Source organism: Pongo abelii, chromosome 13 (genome assembly GCF_028885655.2).
Source record: "Pongo abelii isolate AG06213 chromosome 13, NHGRI_mPonAbe1-v2.0_pri, whole genome shotgun sequence".
Classification (NCBI taxonomy): domain Eukaryota; kingdom Metazoa; phylum Chordata; class Mammalia; order Primates; family Hominidae; genus Pongo; species Pongo abelii.
This window is the reverse complement of record NC_071998.2, coordinates 118,715,321-118,729,742: the sequence shown is the minus strand read 5'-3', so window position 1 is coordinate 118,729,742 and position 14,422 is coordinate 118,715,321. Positions and strand designations below refer to the sequence as shown.

Sequence of the window (14,422 nt, the reverse complement as noted above, 5' to 3'; positions counted from 1 at the left end):
AAAGGTGTGAGCCATTGTGCCTGGCAGAACAAAATCCCAACAGAGATGTTATCTCCGGAAAGGGGTGGCTGTAAATAGTTTTATCATTGTTTATCCAAATAAATAAGTTAATATTTGTAAAGTGCCTAGCAGCTGGTTAACAGCTATAAAAATGATATTAAATCTGTTTTTTAATTTCCCTACAATGAACACATATTAGCTAATTAATAATAAAATTATAAAAGACTTCTGGCTCCATTAAACAGAACAAAAGATTTTGTTTTTTTTTTTTTTGCTGTTTATTTTTTAAACTCAACAAGATTTGATGGCTGATGACCCAGGGAACTGAGCCCAAGGAAGAAGCCAGAAATGACTTGTTAGTGCCAAGGGTAAGCTTGGCTGACCATGAGCAAGTAAAGCCACAGGGTGTCCTGGGCAGCGTCTAGTCCTGGAAGTGATGGGAATAAACCCTTTTCAAACTGAGCTTGCACAAAGCCCAGAGACACTGACTTGATTTTCTGTGTCAATCTTTATTTGGCAAACAAAGTTCCTTCCCGATAAGGCAGCCGTGTGAGAGGACCGACCGGGTGCCCAGCACCCAACCTCCAAAAGCACCTCCAGCCGGAAGACAAAGATCCCAGAGGCCCACCTCCCCTTCTGCTGCTTTAGTGTTGCGCATGGAGGGCTGACCGCAGGTCTGCAAAGCTCGAAGGTGTTCCCGAGTCCGCAGAGCAGCAGCGGGAGCTGGAACAGGAGGCAGTGAGCTTCCTAGCACCGGGTCATGGGCTGGAGGCAGCATGACAGGAAGGAGGGACCCTGCAGACCAAGGCTCCAAGGGGCTGTGCTCCTGGATTCTGGCTCCCCTGGGGCAGGCAGGGGCTCTGGGCTTGGGCCCAGCTTGGAGTCACAGGCTTGCTCCGTCCCCTAGTGAGTGGCTGTCATCGCCCCTCAAAATGGGCTGTGATTTGTTCCAGAGTCTTTCCTTTAGTTTCAGGGACACAGAACAAAGTGAAAAGGACACTGAAGATGCAGAAAGCGGAGGCAAGCCAGAAGGCTCCATAGGGCCTGAGGACCTCCTGCAGAGAGAGGAAAGGCCACAGGTGGACGCGGGGAGAGATCAGGAGGCCCCACGCAATCACTGAGACAGCTCTGCCACCAGGGGGTCCAGTCCCCTGACCCCAGCCTGCCCTGCCCAAGGCCACACCCATTTTGTCTCCACCCAGCTCTGGGATATGGAGGATAGTCTGGCATCCAGTCTGGGGGCTTGGGCCAAGCACTGTACAAGATACCGAGGTCATATGGCTGGGGAAACTGAGGCTCACAGCAATGAAGTGACTGCCTCAAGGCCAGAGACCCGCTATCCAGTGACAGCTGGGCTCCTGCTCCAGGTCTGACTCCAGGGCCCACGGACCGACCCTCCACCCTCAGCTTTGGCCCCACCCTGAGGCCCCCGGGGGGTTCTTTCATAGTGTGGTGGAAATGGGTGAGACAGGGCAAAGCGAGCATGGCCCCAGGAGCACATGGGGACTCTTGGGGCTAGTGGCATGGAGGCAGGAGTGAGCCGTCCCCTTCAGTCAGAACCCGTCCCTGCCATCCGCCACCACTGTGACCTCCCACGTGTCAGAACTAAAAAGGTGCTTCTCAGCTCCTGGTCCTCTGGGACCTGGATCTCTCCCTCCTTGAAGGCCTTCTCTTGGCCTCTTGGACATTTTCTCTCCTAAAAAAGGACTGTTAGGTCCTTTGTCACCTCCTTCTTGGCTTCTTTTCCTTCTTCCTTTGCTGCCCATCCCCTCCCAGCTGCAGCAAGTAATCTCCACCCCCAGGCATCGGCCCGGCCCCCCCGCTGTGCTCCCCAGGCGGGTCCTAGACTCTGCACAGACTCCAGGCTGGCCCCTCACTGACCCGCCCCGCCACATCCTAACCCAGCCCCACTGGGGTTCATTCCCCTACTACTGCCATGGCCTTTCCCGTCCTTGTCATCAAGGGGACCCCGTCCATCTTGTTCATTGCTCTCCCTGGCGCCTTGAATGGGCCTGGACATGGCACATGCCAGGAGACCTGGAGGGCACAAATGACTTAACAAACAACCAGATCATCTACCCCAGAACTGTCTCTCTGTTGGCTGGGAAGCCCCAGGACAGGGACCACACCTGTGCCAGTCCATTCGTGAGAAGGCAGCAACAGGATGAACTGAATTAATGCTCCCATCAGCCTTAAGAGCAAGCTGCTGTTACTATCCTCCAGTTTCAGCCAGAGAAGCGGGCTCAGAGAAGGTAAGCATCATACCCAAGGTCACACAGCAAGGAAGTAGCCAGGGTGGGGCTGCAGCCCAGTCCTGTCAACTCTTCCCATGTAGACCTTAGGCTGAAGGCCCACTTTCCTGACGTTCACTAAGGGGAGGGGGCAGCTGTGCTGTCTGACTGCCAGGACAGGCAGAGGACTCCCAAGGGGTCACAGCCTGGGTTCCCCATCTGGCCCAGCCCATCTGCCTCCACTTCGCCTTGCCCAAGATGGCCAGTGGCCCAGGCATGGTGGGGCTCAGGCTGCATGTAAGGCCACAACCCTGGGTCTTCTGCAATACAAGTGGTTTTAGAAAGTACTTCTCGGCTGACTGCACGAACGTGATGCTGGTGGAGCCTGCACGAACGTGATGCTGGTGGAGCCTGCACGAACGTGATGCTGGTGGAGCCTGCACGAACGTGATGCTGGTGGAGCCTGCACGAACGTGATGCTGGTGGAGCCTGCACGAACGTGATGCTGGTGGAGCCTGCACTCACCATGAGGCTGCTGAACTCCTTGGTCACAAGAAAGGCCATGAGCCAGTTGGTGAGGACGCAGATGCCTGTCGCCACGCCCTTGACATGCAGAGGGAAGATCTCTGACATGAGGAGCCAGGGGATGGGCCCCCAGCCCACCGCAAAGCCTGTGGGAGCGAGACAGGCAAGACAGGCATCAGGGCCTGCAGGGCTGGGCTCCTCAGCTCACTGCAGAGCCAAGAGACCCAGCTTCCCAGCCTGTGGGGCTGTGGGGTCCTGGATCCCAGTGTGGTCCCGCCAGCTCCATGCTTTCCTGCCAAGGCCTTGGCCAGCCTCTTCCCTCCTCAGGCACAGGCTCTGTCTCTGAGATGGGGTCACAATGGGGCCTGCTCGAGGGCGGCTCAGGGGATTAAGTGAAAGGAACGCAGAGGGGCCTAGTTCAGCAGCTGCATGTGGTCAGAGCTAGAAATGCAGAGCTTGGAACCTACGAGACCAGAGGTGAGGCTGGGGAAGACCCCACCTGCCGGGAGCCGCCAGAGCAGGGCCGGGGGTTCACCTCCCACTCCTCGCCCAGCCTCCCACAGGCCCCCTTACCGGCGATGAAGAGGCACATGCTGCCCACGGCCAGCCAGGCCAGCCCCACGCTGGCATCAACAGGCTGTGCGGAGACAGGCGCCGAGACGGCCACGTGCGAGGAGTTGCCAGGGCCACCCTGGGTCAGCTTGAAGTAGGCGCCAAAGGCACTCGTGCTGAACACCATGACCGCACCTGCAGGTGGGAGGGTAGCAGTGGGCGGGGCACCCGGGGAACGGCCCAGGGCGCAGCAGCATGGCCTGGATGCCTCTGAGAGGGGCAGGCCCGGCTCCCAGAGAGCGGCCAGCTTGGTGTTCTGGCATCTTGGCCACAGGAGCCCTGACTGGGTGGCAGCCACACCGCCTTGGACCTGAGCGAACTGCAAAAAGTTCCTGGAGCAGACCCTCTGGGCCGAGGAAATGGGAGGTAACGGCGCAGAAGCAGCAGCGGGTAACCCTCAGCCCCGACAGTCATCTTTGCAGCAGCTGCTGGGTACCAATGTCCACGGGCCGCAGCTCTTGCTGAAGGCCTCACGTGGATCAACTCCCACTCCTCAAAATGGCGCTGAGGGAGGCACTGCCATTACCCCCACTTCCCAGAGAGGGAGACTGAGGCTCAGAGAGGTAAAGTCACTTGTCCAGAAGGACCCACAAACTTCTGAGTCACTTCACCTTCCTGGCCCTCAGTTTTCCCATCATAAGCTGGGGCTGTGACGGTGCCTTCTGGTGGGTTCACCACAGAGGTTAAAGGCGTGGTGTGGGAGTGCCACTAGCATGGACAGGCCTGCAGTGAGTGCTTGGTGACGAGCTGCTGTCAAATCATGACCGCATTAGTCCATGATGTTTGTCATCACAAATGCTCCCTGTCCTCCTCCTGCAATGTGGTGGCCTTGGCAAAGGCCCTCCAGCCCATGGCGGGGAGGCTGCACAGGGGTGAACACTCACCTGACAAGACCAGGAGCAGCCTCCGCCCTGCTCTGTCCATGATGAGAGCCGCCACAGCTGTGAACAGCACCTGGATGACACCCACGACGACCGAGGCCAGGCTGCTGTCCTAGGGGAGACAGAGCCCAGGCAGGTCAGGCGGGCCAGCCGAGAGCTGGCTCCCTCCCTCTCCAGGCCTGTGCTGGGTGGCTGGGCCCTGGGCTTGGGGAGGAAGCTCCATCTTTGTGGGGGCTGGACGAGGCAGCCCAGGCAGGGCCCTTTTACCTTGAACTTGGCCTCTTCAAAGATGGTCTCTGCATAGAACATGACGGCGTTGACCCCTGACAGCTGCTGGAAGGCCATCAGGGAGACGCCGATGACGAAGGGCTTGTAGATGCTGGGCTGCCGCAGCAGGGCCAGGTGGAAGCTCTGCTCTGACGGATAATGGCCATCAGGATTTCTCTCTCCCCTCCCGCAAGCGGCCCCGCTCTGTGGGTCTACTGTCCTAAGGCTTGGGGAGTGCTGACTCCCACATCTCGGCTCCTCATCCCAGCACCCCCTGTGTCCTCAGGTGTGCAGACAAGTCCCAGCCTCCCCATGTGTCAGGTGAGATGACCCTCACCTGCCCAGGGTACTTCCTGATAGGTGGGGGGAGCCACAAAGAGGTAATCTGGGCAAAGAGCAAGCTGCTGCCCTCATCCCTGCCACCACCAACACATCCAGCACCTGCCTCAGGTCTGGGCCTGGCCCTAGCTGAGCACCTCCTATAGCCCTCTCCACTGACCCTCTCCTCCCCACTGAACCCATCCTCCTCGCTGACCCCACTCTCCCCACTGAGCTCCACCCTCCTCCCTAAGCCCCGCCTTCCTTTCACCCACTGAGCCCCACCCAGCACTGTGAAGCATGTGCTGACTCCCACGTCACAGGTGAAGAGCTAAGGCTTAAGTGAGGGGCAGCGTGGGGGCTTCAAACCCATGCCTGGGTGACTTTAAAACCCAGACTTTTAACCCTCTACCCTGCCTTACAACTCCCTTGTTAAATCCAAGTCCTCAGCTCTGCCTCTGTATCCCCCACCAGGCCTGGCCATTCTCTTCCTGGGACAGTAAGGGTCAAAGCTCGGGCTTTGCTGGTGACTTTGGAGGCCAGGGCCCAGCTCCGTGGGGCTCTAGCTGTCTTGGCCTGCTCAAAGACAGGACACACTGGGCCTGTCCTTGCTGAGGGTGAAGAGTGGACAGGTACCTCCCTGTCCCCCGCCCCCCCAAGTGTGGCCTTGGGAACAGGCTGTGCTACCCTCCCGTGACTGCTGTCCCACTCCTGTCAGCTCTGCCTCCCAGACTCTCACCTGCTCAGCCCCGATGGGGGGGTCTTCCCAGCCCTGCTCGGAGCCCCACAGGAACCGCAGGGCGGCCATGGCCTCCTGGTGCCTGTGCTGAGTCAGCAGGAAGCGCGGGGTCTCGGGCATGAAGCACATGAGCAGCAGCATGAGGGAGGGGGGCACGCAGCCCAGCACGGCCAGCCAGCGCCACTCCAGCACCCAGCCTGCGGGGGGTGGGTGGGGGAGGCTGGCATCAGAGCCAGGGTGAGCCAGCCTGGGCCTTGCCAGCCTCAAAGACTCAGCTTCAGAGATGGGGCCTCACTGCCTCTGCACATCTGCGCTGGTGTTTGCTACTGACATTGCCATTATCACAACTGTTCATGAAGGCACATGGCACGGGCCAATCACACCAGCTGCGGAAGCGACGGTGGGTAGGACAACGCGGACATTACTAGGCTGCATCTGTTCAGCAAAACATTTATGTAGCCACAAAACAAAGGATGAGGTGCTTGCTGCGTGTCCGCATGGTATGATGTGGCACCATTTGTAGAAGAGGTGGGGGAGGGAGGATAAATATGCATATCCCTCATATGAACAGACTCTCTGAAGGCTACCAAGAAACAGGCAATGGGGGCTCCCCCAGACAGGAAAGGGACAGAGGCGGAGGAAGCTTTTCACTGGACATCTCTCCACTCTGGCACTTGAGTGTTGAGTCATTTGAATGCATTATCTATTCAAAGTATACATGAAAGTAAGGAGGTGAGAGGATTTTGCTATCTTGACATATGAAGAACAGCATAAGTGCAGAATTACCTAGTTTTATATAAAGGTAAAAGGTTCTCTTACAAAGGGGCCCTGGAATAAATGAGTCTAGGGCATTGCTGCTCTAATTATTAATTTTTCCTAAGCCCAAGGCTTACCCATCCCTGGTTCCCAGTGGAAAAATACCTCTAAGATAGCCATGATGTCCCTATTTTTCTTCTGTGCTGGGGGTGCAGACAATCGTTCTATGAAGTCTAGTTGTTGGAACATGATTGCCCCAGTGTGAAACAAACGTGTCACCATCATGTCACTTTGTGGAGTTATCAGAGTTCACCCACCACAGTGGATCGAAACTCACAGAAATTGATCAGGAAAGGCAGGAGAAGCAATAAGTACATATTAAGATGAGCTGAAGATAGTGCCACGGGTGGGTGGACACCCAGTACCTGTCCCCAAAATGATGAATGTCAACACCTGCACACAGTGGGGGCTTTGGTTTACTCAGGTCTCCCAAGGTAGCTAGATCGCTGGCAGGATTCTGAATTTGTTAGGGTGGTTAAGTGGGTAAAAATGAAACACCAAAGACCTGTGTATCATCTGCCCTGAAGATGCAGAGGGCTTGTGTCCTGGGCCAGGCCATAGCCCGTCAGGCCCCTGAGGCCTCCTACCCCGATGATCCCCATGGTTCTCAAGTCATCGCTTGAAAATTCTCATTTGGAGCCCACTATTAGGCACTTTTCATGTGTCACTTAATTTAATGGACAGGTACTGGACTAGATGAGGTTATGCCCATTTCAAGACAGAGAAACTGAGCCTTCCAGAGGTGGTGTGACTTGGCCAAGGTCACACAGCATGTAGGAGAGGCTATCCTCAAACCCAGGATGGTCAGATTTGAAGCCTGCCCTCATTTTTTCTTTCTTTTTGAGACAGAGTCTCACTGTGTCGCCCACACTGGAGTGCAGTGGTGCGATCTCAGCTCACTGAAACCTCAGCCTTCCGGGTTCAAGCAATTCTTGTGCCTCAGCCTCCCAAGTAGCTGGGATTACAGGTGCCCACCACCACGCCTGGCTAATTTTTGTATTTTTAATAGAAATGGGGTTTCACCATGTTGTCCAGGCTGATCTCGAACTCCTGACCTCAAGTGATCCGCCCGCCTCTGCCTCCCAAAGTGCTGGGATTACAGGTGTGAGCCACTGGGTCTGGCCTCTAAAGTCTGGCCTCTTTCTAATGAGAACACACCTGTCTCCTGAAGCTTCTTCATGCTGGCCCAACTTTGCCCCTCGGGGTCCCTAGGACCCGGCCTCCTTCACGTTGCAATTCGCCGAAGTGGTGAATCCGGCACTGACATTCTCAGGAGGACTCGCTCAGCCCTTTACGTGCCTGGGCTGAAGATTTTTACAGGGACCCACCCACCTCTGGAGCCCTCTGGTTTGTCACTGCACAGTAAGGTACTGACCTAACCAGTCAGCCCTTCCCACACCCCTAGAGGGGGCTTCAGGAAAGATGAGGATATCACCTTCTCCAGCTCTCCCTGGAGCTCAGTCATAAGACACACCTATCGGCTGGGCGCGGTGGCTCACACCTGTAATCCCAGCACTTTGGGAAGCTGAGGTGGGCGGATCATGAGGTCATGAGATCAAGACCATCCTGGCTAACAAGGTGAAACCCCCTTTCTACTAAAAATACAAACAATTAGTCAGGTGTTGTGGCACATGCCTGTAGTCCCAGCTACTTGGGAAGCTGAGACAGGAGAATCGCTTGAACCCAGGAGGCGGAGGTTGCAGTGAGCTGCCACTGCACTCCAGCCTGGGTGACAGAGCAAGACTCCGTCACAAAAGACTCACCTATCCCAAGGTCCCAGGAAGGTGAGCCTGGCATGTTGGGCACTGGCTGTGTGACCTCAGACAAGTCCCTTGACCTCACTGAACCTCTGTTTACACATCTGTAAAATGGCCACATGACCACAAACGGGAAGCCAGAGATAATGACAACTATACCTGCCAGGTAGGCCAGGAGGATGCCGACGACGACCATCAGCTGCACACAGGAGCCGAGCAACCCCCGGACTGCTGGGTAGGCGATTTCAGAGATGTAGACCTGCCAGCAATAAGATGAGGATTTACGGCTGGGTGCAGTGGCTCACGCCTGCAATCCAAGCACTTTGGGAGGCCGAGGCAGGCAGATCACCAGAGGTTGGGAGTTTGAGACTGGCCTGACCAACAGGGAGAAACCCCGTCTCTACTAAAAATACCAAATTAGCTGAGCCTGGTGGCACGCATCTGTAATCCCAGCTACTCAGGAGGCTGAGGGAGGAGAATCACTTGAACCCAGGAGGTAGAGGTTGCGGTGAGCCAAGATCCCACCATTGCACTCCAGCCTGGGCAACAAGAGCGAAACTCCATCTCAAAAATAAATAAAAATTTTAAAAATTTTTACAATTTAAAAAATTAAAAAAAAAAAAAAAGATGAAGCTTTACTCGGGCTCCAAGAGTTCTTAAAACGGAAAGGTCTCAGCCATTCAGAGCTGAGGAAAGTCCTTGCATGGGGTTACGGCAGGCCCTGAGGCCCCTTAGTGGAACCTGCCTAGGTGAGCAGAGCCATCCCCAGGTCCCCACCACTGAAAGATCTGTGGCAGGTGTTTAAAGGGGATTAAGGGTAACGGAGAGGGCTGCACATGATGACGAGAGGCGGTGGGCACAGAGCTTCTCAAGCCTTCCTTCAAGGTGCACAGACACCCTGGATAAAACGTAGATTCGACGCTGTAGGTCTCGACAGGCGAAACATTCCACCTTGCTAACCAGCTCCACGTGACACCCACCCAGGATCCTAGCCCAGGGCCCACGCTTTGAGTGGTGGCCTTGGACCAGAAGCACGAACTCTCCACCTCGGTCACTACCAGTGGCTGCCACTGCTCCCTCCTGGGCCCACAGGCCACCAGGCCCTCACCCCTGCATCTAAGGTTACTCCATAGGTTAGGCCCCTAACACAGGTGTGTTTCTGCCCAGTTAAAAAAACCAAAGACATAAAAGGCCCAGCTTCTTCCCCACCCTCTTCTGGTCCAGCTGCTGCTGCCGGTTAGCAAATGTTGGTGAAATGAGCACCCAGGGAGGGGCTTGAGCGGCTGCTTTCAACCTCACTTGGGTGAGATATTGTCCAAGCCCATGGCTGGGGGCAGTTCACGGGTCACCAAGCTGTCAGGATCCAGTCCTCCACAAGCCATGCCAGGGGCTGTCTATCCAAAGTCCCACTGAATCCTGACCACTACCTCAGGGGCTAATGCCATAATCCTTGTTTTCCAGAGAAGGAAACTGAGGCCCAGGGAGGCACTCTGCTCAGGTTAGTGGCAGAACCAGGATTTGACCCAGATGTTCGGGGCTCCCAAGTGGGCAGCCTGAGTCAGGAGGGGGAAAGGGGGAAGATGGGGAAGCCAGAGAGGCTGGCCTGTGAGAAGGGAAGGGGAACACAGAGGCCAGCAGCCTTTGCCCCAAGAGAAATCAGGACAGGAACTTCCTGCTAATTGCAGTCATTGACCCGAAGCCAGGGATGAAAACCAAAATGTAGGGAGTGGGCTCCTGTGGATCAACCGCAGGTTTGTAGAGCAAAAGAGGGGCACGGCTAAGTGGAACAACCCTGGGTTCCTGCAACTGCTTCCCCTCTGACTAGCTGTGGACCCTGCCTGGGCAAAGGACTTCACCTTTCCGAGACTGCATGTCATGACCTCAGTGTAAAATGGAGAGAACAGCAGGATCCTTCCCAGGGTCGACGGGAGGGACCGCGAGATAACGCAGGGACTTCAAGCCTGGCACCCAGAAGGTCCCGCCAGGGGGAGCCGCGCCCCCAGGCCTGGGGAGCGGTTTGTCCCACTCCTCCTCGGTCTCAGGCCGCGAGACAGGACACTCGCGAGACGGGACACTCACCGGGGCCACTAGGGAGGCAACACCGCAGGCCAGGCCGGTGAGGAGGCGGCCCCCCAGCAGCATCCACACGTCCTGGGCCGCGGTGATGACGGCAAAGCCGGCCACGAAGGGCACGGAGCACAGCAGGAGGCTCAGCTTGCGCCCGGCGCGGTCCACCAGCCAGCCGCCCAGCACTCCCCCCGCCGCGGCACCCAGGGTCACGACGGCCTGGAGGTGGGCGGCTGCTGAGGGCGGGGCGCCGAAGCCGCAGCCCATCCTCCCCCTCCGCCCACCTCCCGCGGGCTCAGAGGCAAAGGAGCCGGGGCTCGGTGCTCGTCCCGAGGGGAGGGGTGGGGGCTGAGGGGCCCGGTGCTCGTCCCGAGGGGAGGGGTGGGGGCTGAGAGGCTCGATGCCCGTCCCGAAGGAAGGGATGGGGGGCAGAGAGGCCCAATGCCCATCTCGTGGTGAAAGGTGGTGGCGGCGGGGCCCGATGCGTGTCCCGAGGGGAAGGGTGGGGGGCGGAGGGTCCCGATGCCCGTCCCGAGAGGAGGGCGCGGGGTCCCAGGGCTGAAGGAGCGAGCCCGGGGCCTCACCCCGAACCAGGAGGCGGCGGCGTCGTCCAGGCGCGGGGCCGGGGGCGCGGCGCGCTGCAGGCTAGGGATGGCCGGGGAGCTGTAGCCGAGCGCGAAGCCGAAGCTGAGGGGGCCCAGGGCAGCGGCGAAGGAGGCGAGGAAGACGCGGCGGCCGCGGGGCGCGCTGGGGGGACAGGGCTGAGGGTGAGCGGAGCGGACGCGGAGGGGCGGGAGGGCGAGGCCGCGTCCGGGCCCGGGTTCCCCGGAGCTCACCTGCCGCCAGGAGGCCCCAGAAGCGGCTGGGTTTCCTCTGGGTCCTCGGGCGTCATGGCCGCGGCTAACGCCGATCGGCCAGCTCTGGCGCCTGAACCGCCACCGGCCCGGCGAGTGCGGCGCGCACCGGCCTCTCGCAGCCAATGGGCGGCGGCGAGGGGCGGGGGACGGTGCTGGGCGGGATCGGAACCGCAGAGCAGGAGCAGCCAATAGGAACGCAAGGCAGGGCTAGCGAATACGCTAGGACCCGCCCTTCACATTAAAGCAGACCAATGGAAGCATAGAGCCGATTAGCGCAGCGCGCTGGAACCGCCCCTAGGGCGGAGCGGCCCAAGGTACAGGTGGGGCGGAGTTTCCGTCTGGGAGAACATCCACCCAACTGGAGTGTAGTGGGAGCCCATAGACGGGGCCAGAGAGCTGCCTCAGAACTGAGCTGGCCAATGAGGTTGGAGGGAGGAGTTTTTTTTCTGGCACCGCCTCTCAATCTGGCTTCAACCAATGAGGGTAGAGGCGGGGCGAAGGCGAAGCACGTGGGCCTCAGCCCGAGACTTCCCGCCCCCAACTCCGAGAAGCTGCACCTGTCCTGCACGGTCAGGTCTGCAGTTCCTGCCCCGCTTTAATCGCTGCCCTGGGGCCTGTATTGGAGGCGTCTGACCGCTGCCTGGGCCCAGCTCTGCAGGGGAGAGAGCCTCTAAGCAGACTGTCCTGGGCCGCCTCCCTCTCCTCTCGGAGGCCGAGACTGGTCAGACGCTCCCGCTGGGCTGCTGGCGGCGGAGGCGTGGCCCTGTGCACCGAAACCCACTTTCATGCTTCCCAGATTGCTGAAGGCTCGGGTCTCCAGGTGCTGAGGACCAGTGGTAGGTGGGGTCCCCCACGCCGTATGTGTGACAAATCTGGGCTCCACTCCCCCTCTTAAGTGTCACTCACTTCACAGGGAGTCCTGACTCTTGAATCTTCATCTACCTGCCTCCATATTTTGAGTTCCCTGTGGATTTTAATGCCACCTTCTCCCCGTGTGCACCCAAGTCGAATGATGAGGCACTGTTGGATCTCACCAGTTGTACCCAATTCATACCCAACACTCTGGGTGCAGGCAGCTGCGGTGGAATGCTGGTGTAATTCTGGAAAGAGCCAGGGCATGGGAGTAAGAGGCTTGGCTTGTAATCCCTCTCTGGGCCTTGTGTTTCCTCATCTCTAAGTGCGGATGACCATTATCTTCCAGGAGAGTTGTGAAGCAAGGTAATGTATATAAGACATGTGAAGCACTCCGAGGCTAACCGGTATGATGAAGATAGTCATTTGACATATTGCAGTCACCTGATGGTTCTAGCAACCAACATTTTTCAATCCTGACCACAAGACTATCTTTAAAGACTTAGGCAACTGCCCTTCTGTACTCCCACAGAATCTAATGCTTGATAACTCGAGCACTAGATGTGTATTCTTATCACAGCATTTATCACTGCTTTGTGATCCCCTGTTTACTTCCGTCCTTCCCCCAATGGACATGACCTCCTCTGGAGAGGAGGCACTTGGTGTTTGCAGAGTGGATCAATGCCTCAAACTCCATAGGCTGACACTGCAGTTAGATGATTTTCTGTGTGACTCAGCCAGTCGGGTACACAGAAAAGATTATGTAGGCAGGATGCTCCTACCCTGTGGCCGATGACTTCCCTTCCCGTGAGTGTGCAGAACTCACTTCTTGGCCTTTGTAGACAAATAATGTTGCCAGAACAGCCTCTTGCCCCCTTTTCATAGGCAAAACACCATCAGCCTGATCAGTAGGGTCCACCTCTTGCCCTTGCTATGTCACTCCTCAGACCTGTGACTCTTGTCAAATTGTGGGTGGCTCTAATGCTGCTGATTTGGAAGAATGCTCTAAAATAGTCCTTGGGGTTTTTTATGCTATACTGTGAAGCAAGAAACTTCAGGAAAAAAAGGAAAAACACAGATACAAGCTCATAAAGCTTACAAATTAGTTTAACATGAAAAACACCAGCCAGATCCAGCTGACACAAGGCACTTAGCCTGGCTCTGCATGGCAGACGTGGGGAAAGCAAGGGCTCTGGAGTCAAAGAACTTGCAGGTTCAAACCATTGCCCCTTTCTAAGCCTGTTTCCTTATTTGAAAAGCAAGAATAATAAAACATAATGCATTAAACTGTTGGTGGGGTTGAGACACAGTGTTTTTTTCCCCCTATATAGGAAAAGGGCATAAAAAACACAAAAGAAGAATGGGCATGCTAACTGCTGCAAAGAATATGAGCAGACACATTTGGTTATAAACAGCTCCATCTGGGTATACCTAAAAAGCACTGTCTTTACTACTCTTGCCTCTTGCCTTCTGCCAAAGATGAACCAAGCAACCTTCAGCTTGGGCTATCATGCTGATCTGTTTGTACAAAAGACAGAGAGGGGAACTTTCCCCACAGTGTGCAAGGCCCACTAGGAGGTATGACCCAAACTTCTATAAAATCTGTCAGACCAAGGTCCTGTCAAACTCAGTTCTCCACACTCACAAAGAAGGCCTGCTGGCCGGGCATAGTGGCTCACACCTATAATCCCAGCACTTTGGGAGGCCAAGGCGGGCGGATCATGAGGTCAGGAGTTCGAGACCAGCCTGGCCAACATGGTGAAACCCCATCTCTACTAAAATACAAAGATTAGCTGGGTGTGGTGGTGCATGCCTGTAATCCCAGCTACTCAGGAGGCTGAGGCAGGAGAATGGCTTGAACCTGGGAGGCGGAGGTTGCAGAGAGCCGAGATCGTGCCATTGCATTCCAGCCTGGGCAATAGAGTGAGACTCTGTCTAAAAAAAAAAAAAAAAAAAAGAAGGCCTGCAGAAGAACTCTTCTGAGCTGCTTTAACGGGGTAACAGGAAGTTTCTTTTGATGAATAATCTAAGTAGGAAGAGACAGAATAAAATTGAATTGGCTAGACTAAAGCCAAAGGTCAAATACCTTCTTCACACAGATTAAAATATTTGCAAACAGTGCTAGTGAAACTGGATCTCCCCTTGGCTAGTAGCTGATATTTCACTATTTCTTTTGCACTTGGCCCAGTCCACATTTCTTTCTGCTCACACTGGAGAGGGAGCCAGGAAAGGCAGATAAACCAAATTATTATCTTCATATCATGTTATGTGAAAGAGTGAGGGGGACTCAAAAAGAAGGAGGAGTTTGAAAATGCTTTCTTTTTTTTTTTTCTTTTTTTTTTTTTTTTTTGAGACAGGGTCTCCCTCTGTTGCCCAGACTGGAGTACAGTGGTGCAATCTTAGCTCACTGCAGCCTTAAACTCCTGGGCACAAGGGATCCTTCCACCTTGGCCTTCCAAAGCATTGGGATTACAATGAGAATACTTCTCACCACAAGGAG

At 56.0% G+C, this 14,422-nt stretch overlaps 1 protein-coding gene across 8 annotated transcripts; it reads right to left on the bottom strand.

The window, feature by feature from the left end:
* Positions 1–489: 489 nt before the first annotated feature.
* On the bottom strand, positions 490–11,212 carry SLC2A8 (solute carrier family 2 member 8). Of its 8 annotated transcripts, none has more exons than XM_054520671.2 (10): positions 11,050–11,208; positions 10,798–10,960; positions 10,226–10,432; positions 8,306–8,405; positions 5,574–5,770; positions 4,517–4,660; positions 4,253–4,361; positions 3,330–3,503; positions 2,580–2,902; positions 490–1,055 (listed from the first exon to the last, which is right to left on the bottom strand). In XM_054520671.2, exons 1-10 carry the CDS (start codon positions 11,103–11,105, stop codon positions 918–920), a joined length of 1,611 nt encoding a protein of 536 aa, XP_054376646.2. In that variant the 5' UTR covers positions 11,106–11,208; the 3' UTR covers positions 490–917. The 8 variants fall into 8 exon arrangements, with proteins under 8 accessions (XP_054376646.2, XP_063570516.1, XP_003777502.4 ...); XM_063714446.1 differs by having other exon boundaries at positions 2,601–2,902; XM_003777454.5 differs by having other exon boundaries at positions 2,757–2,902.
* Positions 11,213–14,422: the final 3,210 nt, after the last annotated feature.